Genomic DNA, 17,207 nt, shown 5'->3' on the forward strand with positions numbered 1-17,207 from the left:
TTTTGGTTTTTCGAGGTCGGGTCTCACTGTAGCCCAGGCTGACCTGGAATCCATTATGTAGTCAACAGGCTGGCCTTGAACTCAGTGGTGATGCTCCTACCTCTGCTTCCCCGAGCGCATGGATTAAAGGTGTGTTCCACCACGCCCGGCTCTGTACCTGAAATTAGAACACAATTCGTTGTCTGGGCCAAAGTCAGACCTGGTGACTTCTCAGTTTAGAAAGAAAACCTTTCCTGATAACACACATACACAACGCTGCGGGGTAGATGTTAGGCAGGATGCCATCTTCTCCATGGCGAGGAAGAGAGAGACAGGTTGCTGCCCAAGTGGAAGTGGTGGAGTTCCCAGCTGGGATGGCGAGAAAAGGTGATGCGAGGCTGGAATGTGGCTACGTTCTGGAGTTTCTAGCAGGCTTTCCGGGTGGGTGGGGGACTCGAACGTGCTGCAGGAGCGAGCAATTTTGAGTGGAGCCTCTCTATGCAACAAGTCCCCGGAGGGACCCCCCGTTGGGGGATGTTGGGGGGGTCAGGCTCCTGGCAGTCCTGGCAGCGGTGGTCCTGGGGCTCAATCTCCAAAACCTTCTAGCAGAAACGATCCAAGCCTCGGGTGCTTTACATTTCTTTGGGGCGGGGGGCAGCGCTCGCCTCTCCCTCCCTCGGCGGCTGGCAGAAGTGCGATCAGCGGCGCGTGTCGCCGCCACCCTTCGGCGACAACCTCTCCAGAGGGCTCGGCATCAGTTTCCCCGGGGGTGGGCGGTGATTTTGGGGGGGGGGAGGAGCCCGCCGCGCCCCCGCCCCCCGCCCCCCGCGCGAGTCCAGGAAGGCGATCCAGGGGAGTTCGGCCTCGGGGCGGGCACCCCGCCGTCCCCGCGCGCTCGCGCCGCGCCGAGCCGACGGGCCGAGCCTCCCGCTCCGCGCCCCGCCGCCCCCACCCCCAGCCCGGCTTCGCGGCGCTCCCCGCCCCCGACGGCCCCGCCGCGGCGCTCCCGCGCTCCCCCTAGCGGCCGCCTCGGGGCCCCCGCCGCGGCCCGGGCTCCGTCGGCAGGCGCAGCCGCTCACGTGACCGCGCTCCGGGGCCTGCGGCCGCTGTCGGTTCCCCCAGTCACCGAGCGAGAGGGAAGGAACAAGATGGCGGCGGGAGGCGATCCGGAGTGGGGCCCGAGCCGCCGCGCCTGAGCCTCCCTCCCCCTCCTCCACCCGCTTCCGCCGGCCGGGCCCCCGCCCGCCCGCCCGCCCCGGCCGCGCCGGCCTTCCCGCCGCCGCCGCCGCCGCCCTCCGCCTCGGCTCCGCTCCCCTCCCCCGGCCCCGACTCCCGGTGCTCCCCCCCCCCGACCCCGACCCCCCCGGCTCCTCTGCCCTCCGCTTTCCCTCTCGCTCTCCCCGCCCCGCCGCCGGGCCGACATGAGGGGCCGGCGGGGCAGGCCGCCCAAGCAGCCCGCCGCGCCCGCCGCGGAGCGCTGCGCCCCGGCCCCGCCGCCGCCGCCGCCGCCGCCGCCGCCTCCTCCGCCGCCGCCGCCGCCGCCGCCGCTCACGTCCGGACCCATCGGCGGGCTGCGCTCGCGACACCGCGGCAGCAGCCGGGGCAGGTGGGCCGCCGCCCAGGCTGAGGTGGCGCCCAAGACGCGGCTGAGCTCGCCCCGGGGCGGCGGCGGCGGCGGCGGCGGGAGCCGGAGGAAGCCGCCGCCGCCGCCTCCTCCTCCTCCGCCGCCGCCGCCGCCGCCGCCGGCCCCCTCCAGCAGCAGCAGCAGCAGCAGCAGCAGCAGCGGCGCCCCGGGCCGGGGGGGGCGAGGAGGCGGGGGCGGCAGGACGGGGGGCGGGGGCGGCCACCTAGCCCGGACCACCCCGGCCCGCAAGGCCGTCAACAAAGTGGTGTACGATGACCACGAGAGCGAGGACGAGGACGAGGACGAGGAGGAGGAGGACATGGTCTCCGAGGAGGAGGAGGAGGAAGAGGAGGACGGCGACGCCGAGGAGACCCAGGATTCCGAGGACGACGAGGAAGAGGAGATGGAGGAGGACGACGACGATGACTCCGATTACCCGGAGGAGATGGAAGACGACGACGACGACGCCAGCTACTGCACGGAGAGCAGCTTCCGGAGCCACAGCACCTACAGCAGCACTCCAGGTACCCGCCCCGGCCGGCCGCCGCGACGCTCCTGGCCCGCCGCCGCCGCCGCCGCCGCCCCACCGCCGCCACCTCCCTCCCCCGGGCTGGCTCGCTCGCTTGCTTCCACCCGGGGACCGTGCATCCCGCTCCCATCTCTTCCCCCCCTCCAACCCCGGTGTCCCCTAAACGGAGAGGAAATGCACATCAGGCTGCCAAAAAATATCTATGCATGCACACACACACACACACATTTGTATGTGTATACACACACACACACACACACATATATTCCAACAAAACTAGATTTACAAGAGGAAAGAAGCGCATTGTTCAAAATGGAGATTGCATTGTTGCAGTTTGCAGGCCACACAACACTCGTTCGTTCTCTTTCGTTCTCCCCTCAACCTCTCTTTTTCCTCCCCCCCCCCCCTTCAAAATTGTGCCGGTTGCAATGTCTCCACCAGGCAGGATTGAAACTTTGCCACACACCATATCCATGACGTTCACTTTTCTCCCCTTTTGGTGCAGGCTTGCTTGCTTTCTTGGAATGAAAGGAGCCTCTTGTTTTGCAAACCTCTGCATTTCCAATGTGGCTTCTTGTAGGTTGTTTTTTTTTTTTTAATTTATTATCTATGTGTTCCTTAAAAGGCAATCAGGATTTAGACAGATCCCTGACACCTAAACACGCACAAGGATGTTTCCTTCCACATCTCCTCCACCAAAATAGTCTTAAGGAGAAGCGTTCCTGGGCTCTTAGGGGAGCCTTATCTGGTCCGGAGCGTTTGTTTGTGTTGTACGGAGTGCTTCTGGGGGCGTGCAACAGTTGCTAGTAAATGGCTGATTAAAAAGCAAAGCGGAAAACCAAATAGGACCAAGTTTGGCAATCTGTCCTACTCAAAAATCACTTAAGTCCAAAATAAAACGACAGAAACCTTAGAGAGATGCGTCCTGTCTTCGTAGGTGCCTTGGCCTTGCCTGGGAGAGGCAGATTCCAGGGCACCTGTTGCAGATGTGTAGTGGATCAGGGACTTAATTGCTGAAGATGAACTTTTAGAAGTCTCAGTAAAAATATCAGGTTTAGTACTATATCACTTTTTGATTTCTATTTTTCCCCTTGTTCTATTACTTAAGGTAATGTCCTCTCTTGCTGTGTAATGGATTTCTTCGTGGAGACTGCTCCTGTTTTTCTTACCCAAAGTTTCTCAAGGCTGGTGCTGAGATGCATTTTGTTTTAAACACATGCGCACGCATACAGTTGCCGATGCATAATTGTGGTGTAGTAAATAGTGAAAAAATTAACTTATAGCAGTAACCCATCAGATTTATATTTCTGTTAGCCTGGGTTTATTAAATTAAAATTAAAATTTTTAAAAGCATTCACAAATGAAAGTTACTGAGGAACTACAAGGATTTTAGAGCAATTAACGTTTATAGCTTGTCATTTTCTTTTTCTTTTTTTGGGTTTTCGAGGTAGGGTCTAGTCCAGCCTGACCTGGGATTCAGCATGTGGTCTCAGGGTGGCCTCGGACTAAAATTGATCCTCCTACCTCTGCCTCCCAAGTGCCTGGATTAAAGGCATGTGCCACCACACCCAGCTTCATCTTGTCATTTTCATAGAGGCTAGGTTAATGCTTTAAATGTTTTTATTTTAAAAATATTTATTTATTCATAGAGATGGTGTAGGAGAAGATGAGATGGGTGTGCCTGGACCTCTTGCCACTGTAAACAAACTCCAGGTGCATGTGCCACATTGTTTATTTGGCTTTATGTGGCACTGGGGAAGCGAACCCAGGTCAGCAGGCTTTGTAAACAAGCACCTGTAACTGTTGAGCTATTTCCCCAGGTTAATGCTTTCAATTTTTTTAAAAAATTTTTTGTTTGTTTATTTTTATTTATTTATTTGAGAGGACAGACAGAAGGAGGAAGAGAGAGAGAGAATGGGCACACCAGGGCTTCCAGCCACTGCAAAGGAACTCCAGATGCATGCGCCCCCTTGTGCATCTGGCTAACTGGGTCCTGGGGAATTGAGCCTCGAACCGGGGTCCTTAGGCTTCACAGGCAAGCACTTAACCACTGAGCCATCTCTCCGGCCCTGTTTTCAATTTTTTATAATTCATTAAATTCTTATTGGGAGAAATTTAGGAATTAAGCCAGATGCAGATTCATTTAAATTGACCTAATATTAATTTTTTTATATTTACTTATTTATTTGAGCGGGAGAAAGAAGCAGAAAGAGTGTGTGCACGAGCGAGTGAGTGCATGCAAGCCAGGGCCTCCAGCCACTGTGGAAGGACTCCAGATGCATGTGTCTCTTTGTGCATCTGGCTTACGTGGGTCCTGGAGAGTTGAACCGGGATTCAGGGCTTTGCAGGCCTTAACTGCTAAGCCATCTATCTCTCCAGTCCCTGCCCTAATGTTAAATTTAGTGAAGGTAATTTCTTTTGCCTTAGTGTGAGAATACTTCCCTAGCTGATGAGGAGGTGGAGAGGCTGGCAGGGAGAACGAAAGATAGCAGTCAAGTGTCAAATATTTTTATGTCTTTTATGTAGTAGGGACTACATGCAAGTTTTCATTTCTTGCCATCTTAGTTTCAGTGCATATTTTACAGTCATCGGTTTTACCTTAAGAAATCACACTTTGGGCCTCTTTGGACAGAGATCTCAGAATTGAAACTTGAAGAGTGACAGACTGGCGGAGGGTGAAAAGTTTTTTCAGGTTAGGACTGGGGCATTTCAGCTCACTTTAAATCCTACTCGAAGGCCTGACAAGTAATATTTAGAATTGATGGCTACGCATATGTAGAATTGAATTACAGTTTGTGGCTAGGGTTACTGTTTAAACAAGAGTAACAAAAAACGTGTGTTTACGATAAATACTTCAAAGACATTTCTTTTCCTAATGATACTTGTAGCCTACCTTGTATGCACTTGTCCTGTTTATAATGATTTCATAACTTACACACCCTTGTCCTCAGCCATGTTTGCACATCCTAGATGGGTTGGGTGAATTGTTACTAGGTGACAATTTGTAATAGATGAAGTTTTGGCAATTCTATAGTGGGTGCCATAACTTAAATTCATTTTGCAACTAGGAAACTAAAGGTTGTTATTAGAATTTGATAGTCCCTCTCTTCACTGAATGCTTCTAACAGCAGAGTCTATGTTTTCAAGCTGCTACTTTGTATCTCTTTTTATTGGCTGTGGTGTTAAGTTGGATGTTTTGCTTTTTGAAACATTGCTTCTCAAGATCATGCTAAAAATGGATGTTATGTTTTATGTTCTCGAATTTTAGAGTCTGTCCCTTGCTTAGAGTGACTAACAGTGCATGACAGTGAGCTTTTTAGGACAAGTACTGTTTCTTTTGTTTGATTGTCTGTACTTCCTGGGAGGAAGGCGGGGAGGTAGATGCACATGTGTGTACGGGTTAAGATGTCCAAGAGCAATGGAAGAGTAAAGTGGGTGGATGTGAACTGTTAAGACTAAAACAGGAGTATGCTTTATTGGTAATTGAGAAGTTTGATTCATTTTTGCAGTTTAGAATGTTTGCTTAAGCACTAGCATATTACATTCCTAGTATAATAAGTAGCTGTTCATCTATTTGTTGAATATGTTAGGTACTAATGTTGTTGGTGAAGACACATGGTTGATACTAAACCCACAGACCTGAGGAGTTCATTCTGGCTTATCTATTTTATTTTTTTGTTTTTCTAGGTAGGGTCTCACTCTAGCCCTGGCTGACCTGGAAATCACCATGTAGTCTCAGGGTGCCTTTGAACTCACAGCTGTCCTCCTACCTATGCCTCGTGAGTGCTGGGATTAATGGTGTTCGCCACCATGCTGGCTTTATTTTATTTTATATCTTTTTCATTCCCCTCCCTTCTCCCAGGTGGAGTCTCCTACTAGCTGACCTGGAATTCATCTCAGGCTGCTCTTAAATTTACAGCGATCCTCTTACCTCTACCTCCCAAGGGCTGGGATTAAAAGGCTTGTGCCAGCCACCATGACCAGCCCTCCAGCATCCCCCCTCCTTTTTTTTTGGTAGGGTCTCACTCTAGCTCAGGCTGACCTGGAATTCACTATGTTGTCTCAGGGTGGCCTTGAATTGATGGCAATCCTACCTCTGCCTTCCAAGTGCTGGGATTAAAGGCATGTACCACCACTCCCGACCCTTTTTTTATATTTATATTTATATTTATATTTATATTTATATTTATATTTATTTATTAGAGACAGAGAGAAAGCGAGAGTGAGAGGGAGAGAGGGAGAGGGAGAATGGGCATGCCAAGTAGCCACTGCAAAGAAGTCTGGTTCAGGCTGACCTGGAATTAACTCTGTTGTCTCAGGGTGGCCTTGAACTCACTGTGATCCTCCTACCTCTGCCTCCTGAGTGCTGCGATTAAAGGCGTGCTCTACCACGCCCAGCGCAAAAAAATTTATTAGAGAGAGAGAGAAAGAGGGGGAGGGGGAGAGGGGGAATGGGTATGCCAGGGCAAATGAATTCCATACGAATGCACCATTTTTTTGCATGTAGCTTTATTTGGGTATTGGCAGGCAAGTGCCTTTTAAGTGCTGAGCCATTTCCCAAGTCTATTTTAATTTTATTCATTTGTTTATTTGTAAGTATTTCATTTATTTGCAAGGAGAGAGGCAGAGAGAATGGGAGCACCACATATGTAGCTACTGTGACTGAACTCCAGACACAAGCACCACTTTCTGCATCTGGTTTATGTGGGTACTGGGGAATCCAACCTGGGTTGTTAGACTTTGCAAGTATGCATGTTAACTGCTGAGCCATCTCTACAGCCACCTATTTTTTTGGCACGTGCTCCTGTTTATTTCTGCTGATTCAGAATTTGTGTTTGTTTGTTTGTTTGTTTTGTTTTTTGAGGTAGGGTCTCACTCTAGCCCAGGCTGTCCTGGAATTCACTGTGTAGTCTCAGGGTGGCGAGCCTCCTACCTCTGCCTCCTAAGTGCTAGGATTAAAGTCCTGTACTACCACACCCAGTTTATTTATTTATTTATTTTTTTGTGTTGGGGTCACACTGGTGCCAGAGGCTCTAGACACCGCAAAGGAACTCACTGCATGCATTATTTATTTATTTGAGAGCGACAGACAGACAGACAGACAGACAGACAGAGAAAATGGATACGCCAGGGCCTCCAGCCACTGCAAATGAACTCCAGACTTGTGCGCCCCCTTTGTACATCTGGCTAACGTGGGTCCTGGGGAATCCAGCCTTGAACCGGGGTCTTTAGGCTTCACAGGCAAGCACTTAACTGTTAAGCCATCTCTTCAGCCCTTATTTATTTATTTATTTATTGTTTTTCGAAGTAGGGTCTCAGTCTCCCCTGGGTGATCTGGAATTCTGTAGGTGGCCTCAAACTCATGGATTAAAACTCATGGGATTAAAATGTATGTGCCATCATGCCTGGTGCAAATAAAATTTAAAAAAAAATTCTTATAGGGAGCTGACAGAGATAGGATTGTTGTGAGTTCAAGGCCAGCCTGGGACCACAGAGTTATTTCTAGGTCAGCCTGGGCTAGAGGGGACCCTACTTTGAAAAACACCAAAAAAAGAAAGAAGAACAAGGGCAGGAGAGATGGCTTAACAGTTAAACTGCTTGCTTGCAAAGCCAAAGGATCATGGTTCAGTTCCCCAGGACCCAAGTAAGCCAGATGGTGGTGCATGTATCTGGAGTTCATTTACAGTGGTTGCCTGGCACACCCATCCTCCCTTCCCCCCCCAAATAAACAAATAAATAGAATTTTTTTTTAATGTCACCCCCCAAAAAAAAAAACAAGAACAAAACAAACTTTGTAGAGTGGAGATTCAAAGGAAGGCAATATCTCATCCTGGTTAGGGGTTTTGGTGTGGGCAGGTGCTTCCTGGATGGGCTGTGGGTTAGGAAACAGGAAAGGAGGGAGGCAGGGAAGGAGCAGAGGAGCATTGGTAGTGAAGTGTGGGCAGCAGCAAATGACTGGCATGAACCTGGTGTAGAGTAGGGAGAAAAACCATAGCGTTCTCGTGTGTGCTGTCTTGGGCAGTTCCCTAGAGAAACAGGCCTAGCAATTCGACTTTGCTCCCTCTTCTGTTAAATCAGGATTGAGTCTTGGGTGATCTCAAGCATTTGTGGCTTCTGGAACACCCAACAGATGTTCAGCACCATGCACTGCTAATGTGGCCCCACAGCTCCTATGAGCTGTTGCTGGAGCCCTTTCCCCACACTGAGAGAGTTATCTGAGAGGTGGTCTGAAGCTCAATCTCTTTCTTCCTTTTTTTTTTCTGAGGTAGGGTCTCACTGTGTCCCAGGCTGACCTGGAATTCACTCTGTAGTCTCAGGGTGGCCTCGAACTAACAGCAATCCTCTTACCTCTGCCTCCTGAGTGCTGGGATTAAAGGCGTGCGCCACCACGCCGGGCTTCAATCTCTTTCTAATCTGTTTTCTGTCTGAGTCTTGGGATCACTTCGATCTGAGCACAAATATGATGTCAGTGCTGCTAGAAGTTTCTCAGCTTCTATTCTGCAGAATACATGGGGAGTAAATGAGTTAGCTGCTGGGGTCAAGGTAGATTTGTAACCCCAGGTGGAGGGTCAGCCCAGGGGCTTTCTGGCCTTGGCCTATCGGAAGTGTTCATATATGCCTCTAACAATGTGATGCCGTAAGTAGCAATGTGGATGCCTCCATCAAATGAGGGATACCTGAGGCTGGGCGTGGTGGCGCACGCCTTTAATCCTGGCGCTTGGGAGGCAGAGGTAGGAGGATCACCATGAGTTCAAGGCTACATAGTGACTACATGAATTCCAGGTCAACTTGGGCTAGAGTGATACCCTACCTTGGAACCCCCCCCAAAAAAACTAGGGATACCTGTCCTGAGGTATCTGCAGCCATACAGGTTTAACACGAAGAAAACAAGGGCACGAAGAGTTATAACAAGATGAGCAAGGTGATCTGTGAGGAGTAGAGAGGTGTGTCCTGGGGCTGAGGTAGCAGGCAGGCTCACGCGCAGTTCACGCTTGTCTAGCTTTCTGTGCTTGCCCTCCGGCATATTTGGAAACTGGGCTGTGAATGGAGCTGTGTGCTGTAGGATTGGGGAGGTTAAGGCCAGCAACTCCGGTGTTTTTAGTGAGGTCCTTTTTTCGCACCTCAAGACCCTGGCAGGTGGGTCGTGGGTGAGAGGTGTAAGATAAGCACAGTGATCTGGAGACAGGCCACGACCTAGTTAGTCCCTTCTTCCACTCAGATGCCCTTGATGCAAGCCCCCCCCATTCCTCTTGCTTATCTTTTTTTTTAATTAATTAATTTATTTATTTGAGAGCGACAGACACAGAGAGAAAGACAGATAGAGGGAGAGAGGGAGAGAGAGAATGGGTGCGCCAGGGCTTCTAGCCTCTGCAAATGAACTCCAGACGCGTGCGCCCCCTTGTGCATCTGGCTAACGTGGGACCTGGGGAACCGAGCCTCGAACCGGGGTCCTTAGGCTTCACAGGCAAGCGCTTAACCACTAAGCCATCTCTCCAGCCCCCTCTTGCTTCTCTTGATCTCTTTTTCCTTTGGCTGCCTAGAGAGCTATAATCTGGGCTTCATAATTCTAGCAGTACTTTTCATGCTTTGATCTCTTTTAAGTGATCAGTAGTCATTCCCCCCCCCCCCCCCCCAGGTAGGGTCTCACTCTAGCTCAGGCTGACCTGGAATTCACTGTAGTCTCAGGATGGCCTTAAGCTCACAGAGTTCCTCCTACCTCTGCCCCCCAAATGCTGAGATTAAAGGTGTGAGCCACCATGCTTGCTTTGTTATTTTGACGCTGGATCTCACTATGTAGTTTAGGCTGGCCTTAAATTTACCAGTAGTCCTCTTGTCTCAGGCTTCCAAGTGCTGGGGTTATAATAAGCATGAACCACCACACCTGCTCAAAAGTGAATTCATACAGAAAGAATTAAACTCAATATGGTGGTGCATATGTATGATCCCAGCACTTGGAAGATTGAGGCAAGAGAATCATGAGTTCAAGACTGGTCTGGGCTACATAGTGAGCCTGTCTTTTAAAAAAAAAAGGGGGGGGGGCTGGAGAGATGGCTTAGCGGTTAAGCGCTTGCCTGTGAAGCCTAAGGACCCCGGTTTGAGGCTCGGTTCCCCAGGTCCCACGTTAGCCAGATGCACAAGGGGGCGCATGCGTCTGGAGTTCGTTTGCAGAGGCTGGAAGCCCTGGCGCGCCCATTCTCTCTCTCCCTCTATCTGTCTTTCTCTCTGTCTCTGTCGCTCTCAAATAAATAAATAAATAAAAATATTTTTTAAAAAAGGAAAGAACTCTCTTTTCTCTCTGCTTGCAAATAAATAAATATTTCTTTACAAAAGGAACTGGGAAGTTCACCAGCTAGGCCAGTCAGTAGAGGGAGGGCTGGAGAGATGGCTTTTGGTTGAGGTGCTTGCCTGCAAAGCCAAAGAATCCAGGTTCGATTCCCCAGGACCCATGTAAGCCAGATGCACAAGGTGGTGCATTTGTCTGGAGTTCCATAGCTGTGGCTGGAGGCCCTGGCATGCCCATTTTCTCTTTCTCTCTGCCTCTCTTGCTAAATAAACAAAAATTAAAAATAGTACATGAGACTCATAAAACAGCTATGGAAATGGCTCAGTGGTTCAACTCAGTTGCACAAAATGGTGATCATTTGCATTGGCTGGAGGCCCTGCTGTGTCCATTCTCATTCATTCCTTCATTCTCTCTCTCTCTCTCTTTTTTTTGGTGGTGATTGTTATTTTTTTTAAGATGGGGTCTTGCTCTAGCCCAGGCTGACCTGGAATTCACTATGTAGTCTCAGTGTGGCCTCAAACTCAAGGTGATTATTCTACCACTGTCTCCCAAGTGCTGGGATTAAAGCTGTAGGCCGTCATACCTGCTCCCCCCCAAAAAAAAAAAATTTGTTTTTTTTTTTTTTGGTTTTCTGAAGTAGGGTGGCATGGTAGCTCAGGGTGGCCTGAACTCACAGCGATCCTCCTACCTCTGCCTCTCAAGTGCTGGGATTAAAGGCGTGCACCACCACACCGGGATTTTTTCTTCTTTTAATATTTTTACCCGGATGCATTCACCACTTTGTGCATCTGGCTTCATGTGGGTACTGGGGAATCGAACTCAGGTTGTTAGGTTTTACAGACAAGCACCTCAACTGCAGAGCTATCACTCCAGCCCTGAACATATCCCAAAAAGGGAATCATACCAGGCATGGTGGCTCATGCCTATAATCTCAGGTAGGAGCTATGAGGCAGGAGGATTGTGCATTGAAGACCAGCCTGGGCTACAATAGTGAAACTCTGTCTTAAAACCAAGAGAGAAAGAAAAAAAAAAGACACTATTCCTTTTTTTAATTTAGTACGGTCTTTTCATGGTTCATGTATTTTGTAGAATGTATCAGTACTGTGTCTGAATATATTCCATTTTGCATGGTATATCATATTTGGCCTTCCATTTTATCAGTTCACATATATTTACATTTTTTCCCTTTTGGTTGTTATGAATAATGCTGCTGTGGTATTTATGCATAAGCATTTGGCTGTGTTTCATTTTATTTATTTATTTATTTATTTGGAGAGAGTTTGAGAGAGAGAATGGCCACATACCAGGGCCTGTAGCCACTGCAGATCAACTCCAGAGGCAGGAGCCACTTTGTGCATCTGGCTTTACCTGGGTTTTGTTTTTAGGCTTTGTAGACAAAAGCGCCTTAACCACTGAGCCATTTCTCCAACCCTGGACGTTTCTTCTTTTCTTTTTTTTAGTATTTTATTTATTTGACAAGAGGTGGGGGGAGCAGATAGAATGGGCAAGCCAAAGCCTTTAGCAACTGCAAACAAACTCTAGGTGCATGTGTCACTTTGTGTATCTGGCTTTAAGTACTATGCTGGTACTGGGGAGTCGAGCCTGGATCCTTTAGGTTTGCCGACAGGAGCCTTAACCACTAAGCCATCTCTCCAGCCCTTTCTGTTGAGTATGTATACCTGACAGATGTTGCTGGGTCACTGCAAGATCAGTTACTTAACTTATTTATATATTTTTAAAATATGTGAGAAAGGTTGGGGAAAGAGAATAGGCATTCTAGGACCTTTTGCCACTACATACAAAATCCAGACACATGTGCCACTTTATGTGGGTACCAGGGAATGGAACCTGGCTGGCAGACTTTGCTAGAAAGCAGGTACACACCTTTTAATCCCAGCTCTTGGGAGGCAGAGATAGGAGGATTGCTGAGTTTGAGGCCAGCCTGAGACTACAGACTGAGTGCCAGATCAGCCTGGGCTAGAGTGAGACCATACCTCGAAAAAACAAGACAGGGCTAGGCTTTAATCCTAGTACCCTGGATGCAGAGGTATTAGGATAGTAGGATTTTTTTTTTTTTTTTTTTTGAGATTACATAGTGAATTCCTTACCTCAAAACAACAACAAAAAAGGAAGAACAAGACAGAAAAAGAAAGCACCTTTAACCATTGTGCCATCTCCCTTGCCCTATCTATTTTTTTTTAAAAAAATTTGTTTAATTAATTTATTTATTTGGGAGTGACAGTCAGAAAGAGGCAGAGAGAGAGAATGGGCGCGCCAGGGCCTCCAGCCACTACAAAGGAACTCCTGCTAACGTGGGTCCTGGGGAACCGAGCCTTGAACCAAGGTCCTTAGGCTTCACAGGCAAGTGCTTAACTGCTAAGCCATCTCTCCAGCCCCCCCCCTTTTTTTTGAGATAGGGTCTCATGTAGTCTAAACTGTTCAACAGACTCACTCACTGATTTCTGAGAAATTATCCTGTCTCCATCTCCTTTCTTGCCATAGGCGTGCTGGGATTACAGATCAGATCATAAGATCAGCCTTTATCAGGGTTCTGGAGAGCTGAACTCAGGTACTCATGCTAGTACAGCCATTACTTTATCTCCTGAGCCATACATAGCATCCCTTCCTTTCCCTACCCTTCCCCTACCCTTCCCCCTTCCGTTCCCCCTTCCCTTCCCTTCCCTTCCCTTCCCTTCCCTTCCCTTCCCCTTCCCCTTCCCCTTCCCCTTCCCCTTCCCCTTCCCCTTCCCCTTCCCCTTCCCCTTCCCCTTCCCCTTCCCCTTCCCCTTCCCCTTCCCCTCCCCCACCCTCCCCTCCCCTCATGTGCATCTGGCTTATGTAGATGTTGGAGAATTGAACTGGGATCCTTTGGCTTTGCAGGTAGATGCCTTAACCACTAAGCCATCTCTCCAGCCCATTTTCCCTGTATTTTTAAAAAAATGTATTTTTTATTTTTATTTATTTGAGAGAGAGAAAGAGGCAGAGAGAGGGAGAGAAGGGGCACTTCAAGGCCTCCATCTGCTGCAAACGAACTCCAGATGCATGTGGCCCCTTGTGCATCTGGCTTATGTGGGTCCTGGGGAATCAAACTGAGGTCCTTTGGCTTCACAGGCAAGCACCTTAACCACTTAGCCATCTCTCCAGCCCTTATCCAAGTATTTTTAAAATGGTATGTATTGAGTCTATCCTCCCACTATAGAGAGGGCACGATTTAACTTTTTTTTTTTTTTTTTTTTTTGGTAGGGTTTCACTCTAACCCAGGCTGACCTGGAATCACTGTGCAGTCTCAGGGTGACCTCAAACTCTCGGCGATCCTCCTACTTCTGCCTCCTGAGTGCTGGGATTAAAGCCATGCCACCATGCTTGGCTGATTCCTTATTTGGGGGATCATTTCTCTTTTTGTTTTCTTTCTTTTTTTTTTTTTTTAAAGATTTTATTTATTTTTATTTATTTATTAGAGAGAGAGAGAAAAAGTTTGAGAATGAGCACACCAGGGCATCTAGCCACTGCAAATAAACTCCAGATGTATGTGCCACCATGTGTATTTGGCATATGTGGGACCTAGAGAATCGAACTTGGGTCCTTAGGCTTTGCAGGCATGTGCCTTAACCACTAAGCCATCTCTCCAGCCCTCTTTTTGTTTTCTTTCTGTCTTTTTTTTTATTTCTTTAGCATGACCTGTAGTTTTTAGCACAATTACTATTTTCTAAGAATTGTTTCATTAGGAGTAAACGTTTACTACACATCTGAATAATTCATGTTTCAGAGTGTTTTTGGGTTATGTGCACTGCCCCTCTGCACTCCTGCGAAGGCCAGAGGAAAGTATCTCTGTCCTCAGTCACCGTGTTTCTTTGGGACGGAATAGCTCTGAACTTGGATCCATAGTTTTTGGTCAGACTTGCTGACCAGTGAGTCCTAGCTACTCTGGTCTGTGCTCTCCACAAGACCAGAGTTATAGGTTTGCATGGCCACACCCACTTATTCACATGGGGGCTAGGGAATTGGATTCTGCAGCCCCTCAATTAAAAAAATTTTCACCGGGCGTGGTGGTGCATGCCTTTGAGCTTGAGGCTACCCTGAGACTATATAGTGAATTCTAGGTTATTCTGGGTTAGAGGGAGTCCCTACCTCAAAAAGAAAAAAAAAAGGGGGGGGGCTGGAGAACTGCCTTAGCAGTAAAGGTGCTTGCCTACAAAGCCAAAGGACCTAGGTTCAATTCCCCAGGACCCACATAAGCCAGATGCATTGGGTGATCCATGCATCTGGAGTTCATTTGCAGCAGCTGGAGGTACTGGCACACCTATTCTCTCTCTCCCTTGTTCTCCTCCTTCCCCCCACCTAAATAAAAATAGTATTTAAGAAAAAAGTCCTCAAGGGCTGAAGGGATGGCTTAGTGGTTAAGGCATTTGCCTGCAAAGCCAAAGGACCCAGGTTGTATTCCCCAGGACCCATATTAGCCAGATGCACAAGGGTGCTCACACATCTGGAGTTCATTTGCAGTGGCTGGAGGCCCTGGTGCATCCATTCTCTCTGTCTGTATGTCTCTCTCTCCATGCCTCATTCCCCATCAAATAAATAAATAGTAAAATTCATTCTCACCCTCTCTTTCTCCTTCTCTCTCTTGTCAAATAAATAAGAAAAATATAAAAAAACTCAAAATGTATATTGTATATATTATATATATCATTAATATTGTGTTATACATATTTTATATGTATAAAATATACATATAAATGGGCATGCCAGGGCCTGCAGCCACTGCAAACAAACTCCAGATGCATGTGCCACTTTATGCATCTGGCTTTTCTTGGGTAATGGGGAATTAGCCCTGTCTTGTTGGGTTTTTCAGGCAAGAGCCTTAAACTGCTGAGCCATCTCTCCAGCCCTCAATTTTCAGCTTTTAATACTTAGTGGACAGTTTAGCATGGTATAGGGTACTGAATTAAAAGAAAATCAGATTTGCTTGAAGAATTAATTTATTGGGCTGGAGAGATGGCTTAGCGGTTAAGCGCTTGCCTGTGAAGCCTAAGGACCCTGGTTCGAGGCTCGGTTCCCCAGGTCCCACGTTAGCCAGATGCACAAGGGGGCACACGCGTCCGGAGTTCGTTTGCAGAGGCTGGAAGCCCTGGCACGCCCATTCTCTCTCTTTCCCTCTATGCGTTTTTCTCTCTGTGTCTGTAGCTCTCAAATAAATAAATAAATAATGAACAAAAAAATTAAAAAAAAAGAATTAATTTATTGTGTTGTCCAGCATTTGTATTGCTTCAAAGAAATCTAAAGCTACCGCATCCTCTCAGTGTCTTGACTGTTCCCCTCTTGAAAGCTCTATGGGTTGGCTCTTTTTTTTTAATTTTTAAAAATCATTTAATTTACTTACTTAGTAGATATGGGTGGGGGGGACGGAGAGAATATGAATGGGCATGTCAGGGCCTCTAGCCACTGCAAACAAACTTCAGACGCATGTGCCACAGTGTGCATCTGGCTAACATGGGACCTGGAGAATTGAACATGGGTCCTTAGGCTTCACACAGGCAAGTGCCTTAACTGCTAAGCCATCTCTCCAGCCTGGCTCGGCTCTTTGCATGGTGGTGTTATAGTCTGTAGGCTTTGTTTTTGCTACTAGGGATTGAGACCAAAACCTCACGCATGACAGGCAAGCACTGTACCACTGACCTCCATTCTCATCTCTATAAGTCCTTTGCCCATTAGGGTTATTTGTCTTTTAACTCCACCCTCCCCCCCTTCCCCGCCCACCTGCTGGTTTTCGAGGTAGGGTTTCACTCTAGCTAGGCTGACCTGGAATTCACTATGTAGTCTCAGGGTGGCCTGGAATTTGTGGCCACCCTCCTACCTCTGCCTCCCAAATGCTGGGATTAAAAGCACGTGGCTACCACCACACCCGGCCTTTATTTGTCTTTTAGAGGTTACCTATAGAACTGTTGTAAATGCCCGCTTACAACCCCGCCCCCCCCAATTCCAGGTCCAGTGTCACTGTAGCCCAGGCTGACCTGGTACTCACTCTGTCCCCCCTGTCTGGCCTCAAATGCAAAGTGATCCTCCTACCTCTGCCTCCCACATGCTGGGATTGAAGGTGGGCGCCATCATGCCTGCTTCTAGTTGTCATATGTCTGGGGGCTGTTATTAAGTTCATAAGCCTGTAGGAAAGAAGGAAGCTTCATCTGTTTATTTGGTAAGACAGTAGACTGAAATGGGACGTGAGTTGTCGGGTTGGCCGTTCACTGAGCACTCCTTTAGGGAGGGAGGGTCTCGTTCAGGTGCCCTCTCTTAGTGCCAGGCACAGCCTCTAACATGCAGTGGGAAGCACAGTGTAAATGTTGAACTGAGTCAATTAAATCCTCTCGATTTTGTTTGCCTTACAGTTCTGTGCTGTTCAGCATGTGGGATTCCCTTTATCTTACAGCTCTGTGTTCAGCATGTAGAATTCCCTTCATGTTACAGTGTCATGCTGTTTAGTGTGGAAGCCATGAGACACATGTAGCTATTTACATTCATTACTTTTTTGGGCTTTTATTTTTCTGGATGTGCCAGGTCCTCCAGCTTCTGCAAACGAGCTCCAGATGCATGCACCACTTTGTGCATCTGGCTTTAATGGGTACTGGGGAATCAAACCCAGGTTGTTAGGCTTTGTAGGGAAGTGCCTTAACCACTGGCCATCTCTCCAGCCTGCTGTTTACATTTACATTCATTAAGATGAGCTTTACCCCTTTCTCTTCCCTCATGGCAGGAGCCCTCTATACTTCCTCCTCTCTCTTTTTCTTAGTCTAATAAAG

At 48.3% G+C, this 17,207-nt stretch overlaps 1 protein-coding gene across 9 annotated transcripts in view; it reads left to right on the plus strand.

Annotated features, from left to right (window-relative positions):
• The first annotated feature begins 1,400 nt into the window (after positions 1–1,400).
• The window catches only part of Bptf (bromodomain PHD finger transcription factor), a 137,607-nt gene continuing 121,800 nt past the window's right edge, over positions 1,401–17,207 (plus strand). For 7 of the 9 annotated variants that reach the window (XM_045158567.1, XM_045158572.1, XM_045158577.1 and 4 more), the window contains exon 1: positions 1,822–2,127. In XM_045158567.1, coding sequence (XP_045014502.1) covers positions 1,923–2,127 — 205 coding nt within the window. In that variant the 5' untranslated portion in view covers positions 1,822–1,922. Of the gene's footprint in view, positions 2,128–17,207 lie in introns of all 9 variants that reach the window. The other 2 variants (XM_045158569.1, XM_045158573.1) reach the window with 1 other exon arrangement.

This window comes from Jaculus jaculus, chromosome 9 (assembly GCF_020740685.1).
Source record: "Jaculus jaculus isolate mJacJac1 chromosome 9, mJacJac1.mat.Y.cur, whole genome shotgun sequence".
Taxonomy (NCBI): Eukaryota; Metazoa; Chordata; class Mammalia; order Rodentia; family Dipodidae; genus Jaculus; species Jaculus jaculus.